The sequence below is a fragment of the Lineus longissimus genome, chromosome 14 (assembly GCF_910592395.1).
Source record: "Lineus longissimus chromosome 14, tnLinLong1.2, whole genome shotgun sequence".
Classification (NCBI taxonomy): domain Eukaryota; kingdom Metazoa; phylum Nemertea; class Pilidiophora; order Heteronemertea; family Lineidae; genus Lineus; species Lineus longissimus.
The window spans coordinates 3,759,855-3,774,788 of record NC_088321.1 but is presented as its reverse complement, the minus strand read 5'-3'; the positions used below and the strand labels follow the sequence as shown (position 1 = coordinate 3,774,788).

Below are 14,934 nucleotides of genomic sequence, written 5' to 3'. Positions count from 1 at the left end.
ACAGACACAAAGGAGGAGCGAAGCTTTTCGGATTATCAACAGATAAATAACGGTGTCCTCGGTGGAGGTGGTTTCGGCATAGTTCACTTGTACCAACATAACAATACCGATGAACAGATCGCGGTCAAGGAACTAAAATCCCACCCAAATGAAACAACCAAGGTTAGTTCAACGTCAGATAATCACTTTGAGCCTTAGTGCGATTAGGTTAAGTGTAAAGGGAGTGCAAGTGTATTCTGTCGTTGAAAAGAGAAACATACATTCGTATTTCGAATTGACCTCTACATTTTACTTTGTATTGACCTACTTTGAGTAAAGTCACTTGTAGCTTTCTTCCACTTCATGAACATCCTGGAAGCGGCTTCTTTAATGCGCGACTGAATCATTGCAATGTTTTTGATAACGAATTTACAAAACAGTTTTTGTGAGGCAAGCTAGACCCTTTTAGTTGAACTTTGGAGGTTTGCACACATAACTCGTCTGCCATCACGGCCATTGTTTCTCCAAATAGAAAAGCTAGGTAGTTTAAAACTAAATACGATTCAGAAAAGGCTCGCGTTATGGCTCAGACATTTTATTAAGGGTATCTTTTCACTGATCAATGCGATGCATGGACCGACGACCATGACCATGAGTTCACCTTGCTTCCCTGTAACTTTGGCAGAATTGTAACTGAAATAAAAATACACTGACAATGTTAGTTCTAACAAGCCGAGTCGAGAGAACAGCGAGCCATGGGCAAGATCGAAACTTAGAAAAAAAAGACGATTGAGAAATGTTAGCCATGTTCTGCCGAAACGGCCAAGGAAGTACTGGCTGCATCCAATTCAACATGTACAATGGAACAAACCGAGGAGATTTAAGATCTTAAAGACATTGTGATTAGTTCAAGGCTTATTTTAGACTGACATGACAAAAATACTATGTCGTTTTGCAGATTTCAAAAATGCCGGTGTTACCTCTAAAATGGTCATTCCTAAAAAAAGAATATCAATATGGTGTAATTTGCAGAGAAAAAAAACACCTGTTGGTCCTGTGGATAGAGCGAACAGATTGAAAAATGTGCTTTGACTTTATGCGTGCATCACCGAGTATCTCGCCGAATTATTTACTTCAAAATAAATTGCATATTATGTCTTATTGTCCATGCTACCAGTTCGACGCAGGCTGGTGAATTGTTTTAGTAAATTTACTAAGGAGCGAACTTGTTGGCTGTTTTCTCTTTCATATTTGATATAGCCATTCTCGCAGGGCTTGAATACCCATCATTTGGGCTAAACTCCTCTCTGGAGGACTGCGAATTAACCAACCAGAACCAGAACTAAATATCAAGATAAGATTCTGCTAACAGGCTGGCCTTGTTTCATCTATTACTTGTAGTTACAAACATTAAACATGCAAACATTTTCGAGGCGATTTTAGCATGATAGGAAAATTAACGGGTGACCGAATTTTTACCTTGCTGAGACCGAGCGTTTGTAGCATAATGCTATTATGACAGATTGATAGATAACCTGCTAAAACTGTAACTGTTACTTTGATTTGGTAAGGTAGGCTGATGGTGGTTTTTAAACCCTAGATTGTTTACTTGGGCCATGTAGTCAGCTTCATTCGAGTATGGTGGCACGTGACGAAGATTTCTCACTATTTTCGAGATTTGAAAAGAAGTGGTGATAGATCTGTATCAGTTATATTTTCACCCTGCAATATTTTTTAGTCAATAATGATGATAACTCCATATTGTATCCTTATAGAGAAAAAAAGCAAATCTCAATCTGAAAATAATAAATACACAGAACTATCCGCGGAACCAACTTTCATGACACTTATTTATTTTTCCGATTAATTATACAAGAAAGGGTAAAATAAAACCTCTTAGGGGTTAAGCTGACAACCAGAAGTATGGGAAAAGTCCTTGGATGGAATCTTTGGGGTATCCTCGGGGACAACCTTAGTAGGTCCTGTAAAGGGTAGACTGTGCAAGGAACCTGCCTTCTACAAGTTGCTGTTTTAACCGTTGGGTGACTTTCAATTAATTTCATTTAAAAATTGAGGGCTTAAAATTTTTTTTTTGGCGGGGGGGTTGGAGATCATGATAGATTAAAATATCATTTTTTTATGATTAATCGCGGCTTTGCAGTGTCAGTCATAAACAAATAAAACACGCTAAGAGGCATCTACATGTCTCATAACGAATTATTTAGCAGCTCGCATTACCGTTAAAATAACAGTTATATTATAGCCTGCTCCGTATTGTCCCATACTGTCCTGTAACCCCGTAGGAACTTATCGCTCCACTAAAGCCTTTATTTCCCCACACCTGACAGAGATATCTAGGTATCGGAGAAACACTGTCCCAATTTCTTATGCAAATGCATCAAACAAATAATCATCTGTTGTGTTAAGCACGTTTTGCACTCCGTTGAATTTTTTTCCTGTTAGGTGTCCCGTAGTCTATCCATGTACCATACAATAGGGACCATCGTAGTCCAACAGAGGGAGCTAAATGTATTTTGATTGCGACAACAACTGACCTTAGTTTTCACTACATTGGCCCTATTTTTCGGTTCGATCCCAATGTTTCAACAATAGATTTGAATTTTTCATATTTAGTTTACAAACCAGAAAAGCAGAAATACATGTATATTGAATTAGACATTTACATAATTTTACAAAATCAACAAAGTTCATGCGACGAAATGAGCTTTCCCAGCCTGGTAAAACTACGCGCCTCCCTGCGAGGTCTCGCGATATTTGGGTGGTCGACCATCGCTCCGGTCAAAAGTAGCTACAATCCAACCCTGCGTCAGGAATTGGCGGAGGCACAATGTCTTTGGGCGAGGCTGGAGCTTTTACTCATGTAAACGATAATGGCAGAAACACAGGCGAGCCTTGCGCCATCGTTCATATCAGAATTGAACGAAGCCTTTGCATCACGATGTCACATTGACCACGTTTGAACAACATCGCGCGATATGTCGTGAGTTGAACATTTTACTGGAGTGCTGACTACACACCACTGTCGTATTTATAGAGTTGATAATTTAAAATTGGAAAAGGATTTAGCGAACTGTATGTCTATTATGAAATTGTTTACATTTGCAACCTTATGGGTTTCAAAAAGAAGCCACTATATAACGCTCAATCGAACTTGACCAGTAGGAAGTTTCTATGTGGCGACTCAGCCGGGAATCAAACCCACAACCTCTTGATCATAACACCGACGCTCTGCCACCTGCGCCTGTAAGGGTATTACTAGGGTCTATGGTGCAACAAATTTTAATCGCTAATCAAGTAGTTCCCGGATGGAGAGGTTGACCTATGATGGCAACCGAGAGCTCACGAAAGTTAACTTTGCCACATGTGGTCATGGTCGCATGTTTCTGTGACAGAAATCGTTAGTTAATAATTGTTATAAACAAATTTCATTTTGCAGGAAGATAAAGCCTTTGAGGTTGAGGTGAGAATAATGCGCGAGCTCAGTCGATTCGACCATCCCAATATCGTTCGATATTTCTTTGAGCATACTGATGTGGGATCCGGCAAGTTTTACATTGGAATGGAATATATGACCGGGGTAAGATCCAATTACTACAAACAATGGAATTAGTTGTGTGCCCGATATATAGTCTCTGGTCCGTTTTGAACAGTGCCACATTCCCGAACCCACATACGAGTCTGGGTAGCTCATTAATTTGAAGGCAATGGTCAGCCTGGTGTGATGTTCTTTACTAAATAATGATCTTCAAAATGTCAAAACACGTTGCGGATGAATTTAGCAACTACCATATACTTAACGATTGATTGATTGTTCGATAGGGATCTTTGGCAGGGAAGATTAAAAAAACACCTCTTCCTGAAGATGACCTAAGGCACTACACGCATCAGATCCTCTGTGGCGTTAAGTTCCTCCATGAGAAGCACATAGCCCATCGGGATATCAAACGTAAGTAGGCCAAAACATGATCAGGTTGATAATATAAAAATCAGATCGGTCAATATCGTTAACATCTCTTTAAATGTCTTAATCCGTGAACATGACATATGGAGTTCCAAGGTTTTACAAGTGCGAATGTTTAAATGCGTGCCCCTGCAGTTAATCTTGTAAATGATTTGAACATAATCAAATTCATGGATTGCAGCTACTACCACTATATTCGCCAGAAAAAGGCATCGAGCATTGAAAAAAAAATTTAATGAAAAGTTAATGAAAATGATTTATTCAATCTGTTTGTGCCGATGTCTACTCGCAACTTTGAGTCGATTCTCTACAAGAATCAATTCTCTACAAGAATCGGCTTTAACTGCAGTGCAAATCCGCCATTGCTGACGTCATTGGCGCCAAAACTATTTCTTTTAACTCTTTCAGCCCGTATCCCTTTTTGCAAGCGTTAATCTGAAAACTCTAGCGTTTTTACTGAAAGAGACAGTTTTAAGAAAGAAAAAAAGCATTCAGCCTATATCAGCAAACTTGGTGTCACTGTGTAGCTCCTTCCTTCTTCTTTTCATAAACATATCCATAAAGTCAATCACACACAAATTTTAGTAACCCACAATAAATATCAGTCTTTTTGTCCTTCAGAATTTTCCGAAGAATTGGCAAGAATATATGTACACAAACAAAATTTGATGAAAGTTCCAAAATCCACTAAGATGCATAACTGATACACCAGAACTGTCTGTAAGGGCATATATAGACACACAAATAAAATGTAGCAGAGACATGTATTTATCCACAGGCGGAAGTGTGGCACTGACAGTCATAGTCCGTACTGAACTGTGAAGCTGTGGTAAATACATGACTGTGATGGGTGAAAGTGGATTTATTCTTCAATCTTTCGTGGATTCTTAATCTACAGAGCCAGGCCATAACAGGGATATACTTTTTGATAATTAATTTAAGGAAATATTGTCTCACTAGCCAGTTTAGAACTTGTGTATTCTAATAGGCCCATATCAGTCCGCGAGTGACGATTTGATGGCAATGCTGTACACAAATCAATTTTTCTCAGGCAATCGGTATCGGAATGTTTTGAATTTTTACTATTATTTCGATAAAAGCCTCTTCATAACACATATAAAATTTGGTGGGAATTAAAACACCCTTGGTGTACTTTTTTCACCAACCTATATTCATTAAAATGTACACAGAATGTACATGCTGGCTAATAGAGGTCTCTAGCTTTTACCTACAGCAGTGATGTGATTTGATTTGATTTGATTTTACCCCATTCTTGCAAAATCGGAGTTCTCAGCGCAGACGATAGATCACAGCTCAGAGTGCCATCTACGATCAACTGACGAATCTACAAATGATTGGACTCGGAGCGAAAGCAATCTGGCAGTTCTTTCCCGAAGCCCCGATAGCTAGCCCGCTGGTGACGCAAAAATTACAGCGAGAGTTTTAAACTGCGAACGTGTATACGGTCCACGGCTTTGAGATCAAGCATGCCCTACCGTATACGGTCTGCGAGCTGAAAGAGTTAAGCTTGATTCGAAACACTTTTTCAAAAAGGCTAGTTAAACATTAAAATCAGCTACTAATATTCTTTATCAACTTGATGAGCTAAATAAATACGATAAAAAAAGAAAACAACGCATGACTATAATGAAATGTAACATCATATCAAGAAAAACTTTTTTGCAGAGGCCCGACCTCGTTGCAATCACCGTGTGAGTTTTCAATATGTCGACGTCATATTTTTTAGAGTGAATACGTCGCCAAACCTTGTCCCGAGTTGCCCCTCTACCGAATTGGATGCTTGATGTCGTGCTAAAGTAATAAACTGATGATAATGACACAGGCTTTTAATACTTGCGGTAACAAAATCTACCATGACACGCCGGGAAATGACGATGGGCCTACTCGTAGAGTTGCAGGCATTATTGATGTTTAGCGACAATGTTGCAAGTGCAATATAGGACGATAGGCGATCAATTTGCTGGTTGTAAGTCAGAGAGTTGATAGAAAGCAGCTGTCTTGTGATCGATCAGCCGACGTCGACTCATAATGATCATCGGAGCCTCGAAAAGTAGTCAACTCCTGCCGTGGAAAGCGATGTATTGTTATGGCACCCCGGCGAGCTTCGGTTGATTGTTTTATTGCAGATTTAGCTAGTAACGTGATCCATATATCTAAGCGACGTTTGACTTATGATTCACAAGTAAATACTTTAAAAGGCATTTTGCACCTTAGCGCGTTAGCCTACTTCTTTACATTTTCACAGCCTGAGAAAATGTACCTTCTCCATATCCTTCCCCATTTCCTGTTTAAAAGTGTCGCGCAGATCAGTTTGCTATGGGTTCAGCCAAATGAAAATGTCGACAAGCAAGGGCCTTCAACAGGGTTCCAATCAGAAACCCGCGTAAAATTTGCTGATGCATTTGTTGGGCAGGAAGGCCATTGTATTACTCGTAAAAAATTCACTACGACAACAGAAAACAGTACATTTTTCTATAGTTATTTTATTTTATGTATTTTTGATAATTGTAATAGTAAACCAGATAGCATAGAATGATGGCCATGCGTTTCGTACAGTATACTTTGACCGTAACCACTTTAAGTACTAAACAACGTTACTTATGGATATTTGGGAGCGATGAGGATAATTGATGCGTCATTAGAACGATATTCTAAAACACCTGGATTTAGAATGAACCACACTTTATAGTGTAAATGCACTAGGCGCCAACGAAGCCTCGTCGGTCTTGGTCTACAGTTTAGCTCTACCCTTGCGGTTTTGGTGAGACACCTAATGCCTCCAGTTCGGTATCAATTCCTAAAAGCACTCCGAGGTTAGCAATAATATGAGGTTGGTTATAAACGCGTAGTATGTCACCTATAACGTCTCATTAGTCAAAACTGTGCAGTGAACAAGTGATTGAAATCGCATGCCGGCTCATGACGATGTTTTTGATACGGATATTTTCGGCACGTCCTATAGGTGTACTTAATTTATGTGTAATCAGAACGATATTCCAAAACACCTGGGTTTAGAATGAACCGCACTTTACAGTGTAAATGCACTATGCACCAACGAAGCCGCGTTGGTTTTGATGAGACAATCAATGCCTCAAGTTCAGTATCAATTCCTTAAACCAATCCGAAGTTAGCAGTAATAATGGGGTCGGTTATAAACGATCAAGTGATTGAAATTGCATGCCGGCTCATGGAGACGGTTTTTTTTATACATACATTTTTGGCACGTCCTACTTGATTGAGGGCTTTGTAAAACATACCATAGTCACCGTGCTAGATGTTTATTAATTAATCCTATATCAGGCATCTTAGATACTTTCAGCGCTTCCATCTCTTACATAAACAACTTTAGATGACAGGCAGTTATCTTTTTTTTCTGAATAATCAGATATTTTTGTGTTATCGTCAAAAATACTAATTTTATATTTCTGTGATCTCATTCTAATCACAGTCATGATGGGTAACAGCCAGTCTTACAACATTGACGAGCTGGGTTTAATAATAATTGTCTTCTATCCTAAATCATTTCTGCACTTACATGTACACCTGTTTGCAGCAACGCAATAACAATTATCATTTTACTCAGCTGCCAACGTCCTTTTGAGCCTCGACGACCCCATTATCAAACTGGCGGACTTCGGAATCTCGAGGAAGCTCGAAGCCAGTCTTCTGACCCATGGAGCAACAACAGCTGGTAAAGGAACAGTTCAGTACATGTCACCGGAGGCAACAAGGGGTGAGGACGACGAGAAAAAGGGATATGGCTTAAAGACAGATATCTGGTAAGACTAAAATAATGCACTGCGTTTATTTGCTTTTCCTAATTAGTTGCAATTTTATTGCATCCCCACTGTTCTCTGTGTATGCACTTCGCATGGGTACATTAAACTTGATGGGAACATGTCACTGGCCATTGTTTTACCTTTAACTTAATCCTTGTTGGTGACTGGGCATCACTATAATTGTGCTGAAATGAATATTAGCAAAAGTAATTTTTTGCATTGTTTTCCTAGTATTTCTTCAAACAAGGATTAGTAGTAAAAGATGGTCGTTTTACATTCGAGTAAAATTATGATATGATATCATGTTTATCAAATTAGAGGCCATTATTTTTAGTGTTGAAACCTATACCAAACCGTTAGCAAATAGAAATTAACGATGGGATTTTTTTCTAACGCGAGTACGGTGTTGACACGATGCGAACTACTGGTATTTGTGAGTTTTTTGTCACTTCGACCACTTGTGCACTACAGTCACCAGTGCCACTTTGGACAACGTACACGATTCATTCCCTGCTTAGCAATGTTCTATCACCTTCCGAATAAAATCTAGTGTACGCTGGGATTGCAATATCGCACACTTTATGTAAATTCCTCGTTCTTTAAGGACATTTTGATTACATATTTTCCAGTCTATATTGGAGAGCGAATATCAGTGAACACACCACGTGAGACCATTCTTCACGAATGAACCGAATTCACGTCTTTAACGTAGAAAATTCGTAGATTTGTAGACTTACTTTTCACAAATGTTCGAAATATGAATTGTTTTCATTGACTTACAGCCTCTATGATTTACACTGTGCATCCTAAGTATGTGCGCATGCCGCACTGTAACACTAATTGTCGATCAAGCCTCCAGTCTATGATGTATCAGCTCCAGAATCTGAACTAAGGAAAGCGTAGGCAGGTCTACCTATATTGGTGCACGGTGATCTATTGGTAAAGCACAAAAGTGAACGCATGCATGAGGATCATCTACCTCTTTCAAAACTGATCGAGTCCAATTTATCTAGCAATATTCTACCAAATATATATATATGTTTATTCGTACTATAAGTACAGAAAGATTGTGAACGTGCATGAACATTTTGTGCGGGTGCCAACAAAAGAACAACCAATTTCTCGTCATAACTTTCTACACAATGACCTCTCCTAGTATTACAAGTCTTATAGCAAAATCAATCAAAGTATTCACACTTACATTGTACACAAAAAGTCTAGAAGTATTTTTATTTTAGTAGACGACAAAAAGTTGCTCCCCTAATCCCTTATTTCTAAAAGCTCCCTAATTTGACATCCCACCCTCGTTTGACCTGGCAATTTATAAACCTCATCTAACATATATCCTAAAAGTGCCAAATTGTACCTATTCCAATTATATTTATGAATAATGTAGGTAAACGTTTTCCCTAGTGGTGAACTGCTGCCTGAAACTATCAACTGGATACATTTCCGAGTGTACTTGTTTTTTACAACAAACAAGCCACTTACGAATTTCACCATTCTCTTTTCCAATTGTTTTTGAATACAGCAATCTTGAATGATATCTGATAATAGCTCATTATGTGTACGGTAAGAGGTCTTCCATATACGGTTTTGACATGTCTAATAGTTGCTATCCATATAGGGACATACAGAAGGTTTTAAATAGTCTATATCTTGTGCTGTAGTTGGCAAATCTAAACTGAGACATTAACATTTTTGTGCGTTTATAAAGATCATTTATACATAGTTGTATCCGCCTACGTCGTACGTCATGACCCAGAAGTATCCCTAAATTAATTTTCTCTTGGGATACTCTGATTGCATTACCTTGAAAAACCACCTCGGGTGGAGGATCATTACACCCAAATACAAGAAATTTGCTTTTCAACGCAGTGAAAGAAATCATATACTCAAGCGAGAACTCACTTGCAACCTTCAACATTTTCCTAAGCCCGATTAATGACGGCGCTAAAATGATGACATCATCTGCATAGAAAAAGGCGCCAAAGAATATGCTGCCAATGTGGCAGCAAACCCCAGATTTACCCAATTTATCTAAAAGTTCGTCAAGATATATACCGAACAATACTGGCGATAATACACCCCCTTGTTTTACACCATTCCTAACTGAGAATTCCATCGATAAAACCTCACCCCACTGTACTTGCATGATCTGATTTGTATATAAATTGGCCAGAAGTCGTGCAATTAAAGGGCACAGGCCTTTCTTCATCAATACCCTAAATAATTTAATGAAATGAACACAATAGATGGCCCGACTTGCATCAAGCATAACACAGTAGACTGCAGTTTTGCAGCTATTGTAATATTCTATAACCTCATTCACAACAGTGCTGCATGTAGCCGTTGACATCCCAGCCTTAAAACCAAACTGGGAGTCAGATGTAGATAAAATAGAATTGTACTTCTTTAATAGGATGTTATCGAGAATCTTGCCAATAATGCTGCTCAGAGAAATACCTCTATAATTCTCTGATGAACATAAAGACTTCCTATTATTTTTAGGTATCGGTATTACCTTAGACCTTGTAAAATTGGTAGGACAGTAACCATGTGAGATCATCGAACTAAGCAGAAACGATATATACGTATAAAGTTTAGGACCACCATTTATAAAATGATCAGATCTAATGTCTGAAATACTGTCTTTCTTTCCCGCTTGAAGCTGTTTCACCCCCTGAATGACTTCCTGCACATTAACTCGATGATCATTTTGGCATTGACCAACTCAGCAATTTTGTAAAATACTATCATTTAGACTCATTTTCAACTCATGCATTTCATCAACTTCATACGGAACTGAGTTGTATAACCTACTGAATTTATTTGCAAAAACTTGACATATCGCCTCACTCCCCTCAACACCGTCCATAGTATTAGGTGTCACACGACCTGTACCTTTTATTTTCTTTACATCTGTCCAGAATTCCTTACCACTCTTACCCCTAGTTGAGTTTGCCAATTTTTCTGCAGCTACCTTATCTTGATTCTTTTTTACCCGTTTTACTGCTAAATGATATTGTGCCCTAGTGTGGCGACGTATGTCTGCGACGTAACCATTTCTTGGTCTCCCATTTTCCTTCCATAACTCATGCCAAAACTGAGCCCGTCTCTTTTGCTCACTGATTTCTTCGTCCCAACCTGCTCTACCGCGAAAGGTACTCTTATTACTAAAAGGTATGGTTTCATCACCTGCCCTAACGCATGCCGATACTATATCATCGTGGAATTTTTCTATATCCCCAGTGTGGTTCGTACGCGAGTAATTATTACACTTAAGTGCATGAAAGGGAACATTTATTTCGCCTAATTTGGCTGTTAATACTTCCTGATACCTCACAATGTCGTCTTGAGCGACACTGTCCCATAACTGGGTTTTTACCGCCTTTCTATCATTGATATCGGACTTTTTATCAGTTTGATTATTTACTTCACCAACCAATTGTAAACTGGAGTGGTAAAAGAGGTTGTCTGCTTTGTTCAGGGCACTGTATTTTTTTATTCTATTAAAAATCCTCTCCGATACCAGAAAATGATCGATAAGTGATCTGTAACCAGTTATGTTGCTCTCATATGTGTAATCTACGTCACAAGCAGTATGTGTCTTTCCACAAAGTAAACTCTTCTCTTCCATAAATTTTAAGAGAGCTCGGGTATGTGCTGAATCAGCTCTACTAAAATCTGTGTTCCAGTCACCACCAATTATAATATCCGGGGTATTTGCAGCTGCAAGTATCGCAGAGATTTCTTGCAGAACGCCGTTAAATTCTATAAGGTTCTGGTGGCCTCCCCAATAGGTCGGCATGTACACATTTAACAATATATAACTTTGTTTTCTAATTTCAAACTTTTAACCTCAATAGCACATACACGTTTCGAAACCCATTGTATAGGTGTAACAACCGCTTCCATTCTTTTGTCCCAGGCAATCGCCACGCCTCCGTGCGGCCGGCCAACCAGCAATTGCTCAACGTTCATACCAGTAACACCATGAATGTTCATATTGATACCCAATTCACCTCTAAGTTTTTGTAATTGTTCTTCAAACTGCCAATGTTCTTGCAGTAATAAAGAGTCAGTGCATGCGTTCAGTTCACACATGTGTTCAACTCGCCCTGATCCGAGTCCATTGCTATTGTACGACGTAAAGTTCAGCAAGCCCATAATCATACAACTAACAAGAAAGAGTTGGGTACTGGTGATTGTTCTATCACTACTCTTTGGAAACAAATATATCATGATTAGTCCTCGGTGTTTTCATCCTCCTTTTTCGGAGGGACATTGTACTTCCTTACACGTACGCCTTCAGGCCATAATGCGTCGTCAAATAATCTGCTGAATTCGAACTTCGCTACAGTTAGTCGGAACGATCTAAACTTAGCATTGGCATGCGACACTAGCTGTAATCCCCTGATTTCAATCTTGTTATCAGCGAGATGTTTCATAAGGTCCTCTTTCTCGGTCGAAGGGTCAAGCCGAAAAATAAACAAGTCCCTGTTGGGTTCAGAAGCACCTTTGAAACCACAATTCGCAGCTGATATGCCTGTGATCACCTTCTGTCGTGATTTCTCTCTCCTTTTCAACTTTTTCTGTTCATAACTGGATACTCGATATTCCTCATCAGAATCATCCGCACTCGTTTCACTCAGGGACCGGCAACTTCCCCTCAATCTTAATACGTTTTGGGGCATAGGCGGATTAGTGCGCCCGTGGCCACGCGCACCTCTAGAACCCCGCCCCCTACTCATAGATCCTGATTTCGAACTATATATACTGTTGAAAGTCATCTGGCCAGTGACTCCGCTTTCGGTATTACGTATAGTCTGGGTATCGCCCCATATCGATTCACACCGAGCCGGCTCAACAGTCGGCCTACGCATCGCACCACTCTCCTCATCGTCAGTGTCAGTACCTTTATGCTTCAATGTTTCGGCATATGATTTGTGTGGTTTGTTATCGGCATTTGCTTTTAATTCTCTCATGTCATGTGAACACTTTTCTACCATCTCTTGTATCTGAATCATTTTGTGTTCTAAACTATATGATCTATCAGCCAACGATATATTGTTCAGTTCCTCAGGTGGGGATCGTGGAATCTCCGCAAGCCTAGTTGCCGAAATCACGATTCTCGGCATTTTATTCACTTTGTCAAGCTTTCTCAGTGCGGCAATGATATCACTAGTATTCGCCTCCTCCTCCGGCCTCGCAGAAGATGACTTGCGCACTTGCAAGTCACCTATTATATCACACAGATTAGGTTTCGCTCCCCATAACTTATTTTTCGCAACACGAATCTGACTAGCGGAGTAATAACCAACCACTGCTTTCCGTACATTATCATTCGTACCCGTTTGCTGTCCAAATACAATGTATGCCAATACAGGATCATCGATAATTGGTAGGCCAGTATCTCCCTCCTGTGGGGCGGTATCTAGTTGTTTCCCAGAAGACCCAGCATCATTCTCGGCGCGTTCTGGTTCCCCCGATTCGACGTGCTTGTCAACATGATCTCCCTCTCTTCGTGTCATTTTCAGTTCAGGGCTTCCTAATCCCTCCTGTGGGGAACGCTGTTTTCCTTTACACTTTTCACCAGATTATCTCGGTGTTTCTGTGGTCCCGGAAAAGTGATCGGTTATTGTTTTCGAAGCCATTAGAGCGGAACGGAATTTCGGCTATGGTGACTACTGTTGTTCTTTTCGTGTCACATGCACACACGCATATATAGTATATACAATGTACATGTATGTAAGTCCTGTTCACACTCAGGGAAAACACTTCCCTCACTATTTCTCCAAAGAAGTAGGAATGGAACCTCCTTCAAAAGAACAACACCTAGACCTCACTTTTCTATAATGTACGACGTATGTCTCCTCATCATCCAGTCAATAGGAGACAAGGTGTTTCCAAGATAAACAGCTTTTTATCATAGCAGGCTAATCGAAACAACCGCCGTGGCAGCCATCTTGTATATAATGATATTTCAAATGCAAATATCATTTTAAATGATGTAATCTATAACCTTCTGCAGGGTGTCAGTGACGAGTTATACTGAAATAATAGATTTTCGGTCAAGTGTCTTCATCAATTAACTGTTGGCATGGTTGGATGGAAAAGAAACTAGGGGACGTCGAAATATTGTCTGGGAAGTATAGTAGCGAATTCTAAGATACCCGGATTTAGAACGAACCGCACTTTACAGTGTAAATGCACTATGCGCAAACGAAGTCTCGTTTTGAATTCAGCGGTACCGCTTGGGTTGGTGCAAAATGTGAAAGCTCTCAAAAACCATCCAAAACCACGCTGTTATCTAAAACCGTTGTTGAATTTGACATATTTTAGAATAAAAATTGATACCTCACTGTCGGCGTTGATTGTCTCACCAAAAATTGAGATGGCGGAGCTGAAATTTTTGGCCAAAACCTCGGCTCTGCCTCTGCCTCTGGTCAACATTTTAGCTCCAATAATATAAATCATCCTGGTATGACCAGTGGTTTTCAATACATTCTGCCTCTTGATGACGTAAGGTAACCAAAAGGGTGTGATTAAATGGCAGCATGCTTACCACATAGCAATTGACTCAAGTAGAGAAGCCTCGCTGCTGCACCCGGGTCATCACCAAGATTAAAGGGAGGGTCCCTTGAAGGCGGAAATACGTTTCGAGAACCCCAAAACACTTGTAAGGTTCAAGGAATACTGGCTGATTTAAACGACACTATACGGTACTGCAAAAGATAGACCTTTTAGTAGACTGATACACCATGAAAAACGACTTTCTACAAATCGCATATACCGTCGTCTAAAACGGGAAACCTACGTTTGAAGTGTGCCCTATAACGATATTTCACGTGTTTTAGTATTGTTAATCCGTGCACCCGAAAGGTCGTGCATCCGTATGTTTGTCGGTGTTCATCCGGATACGTCTTGATGTGATGTGCCAGTTTGATATTCCAATATCATCCTATTAAATGATAGGAAATGAAATACCTATTTGCAACACACAGCGTAGCAGACATATATAGCGTGGTCCTTCGAATAGTCCACAGTCAGATATTATCGAACTTCGATTGCAGGGATGATTTCTAGTGGACAGTTACATGTTTCACCAAGGGAATCGCGGCTATGAGGTAATAATTCGCCTATTTCAAATTACGCAAGAACGTTGTGTGG

The 14,934-nt window shown here is 39.7% G+C and overlaps 2 protein-coding genes across 12 annotated transcripts in view; one reads left to right on the top strand and one right to left on the bottom strand.

Moving 5' to 3' along the window:
• LOC135499121 (uncharacterized) overlaps window positions 1–14,934 on the bottom strand; it is a 99,766-nt gene that overhangs the window by 48,227 nt on the left and 36,605 nt on the right. For 6 of the 10 annotated variants that reach the window (XM_064789790.1, XM_064789789.1, XM_064789788.1 and 3 more), the window contains exon 1: window positions 14,330–14,389. The exons of the other annotated variants lie outside the window; for them this stretch is intronic. The gene's annotated coding sequence lies outside the window, so the exon portion shown is untranslated. Of the gene's footprint in view, window positions 1–14,329; window positions 14,390–14,934 lie in introns of those variants that run through there. 10 annotated transcript variants of the gene reach the window in all.
• Window positions 1–14,934, top strand: part of LOC135499120 (uncharacterized) — a 57,164-nt gene that overhangs the window by 25,395 nt on the left and 16,835 nt on the right. For both annotated transcript variants that reach the window (XM_064789781.1, XM_064789780.1), the window contains 4 exons: window positions 5–162; window positions 3,437–3,577; window positions 3,820–3,946; window positions 7,566–7,761. In XM_064789781.1, the coding sequence (XP_064645851.1) occupies window positions 5–162; window positions 3,437–3,577; window positions 3,820–3,946; window positions 7,566–7,761 (622 nt within the window). The remainder of the gene's footprint in view (window positions 1–4; window positions 163–3,436; window positions 3,578–3,819; window positions 3,947–7,565; window positions 7,762–14,934) is intronic.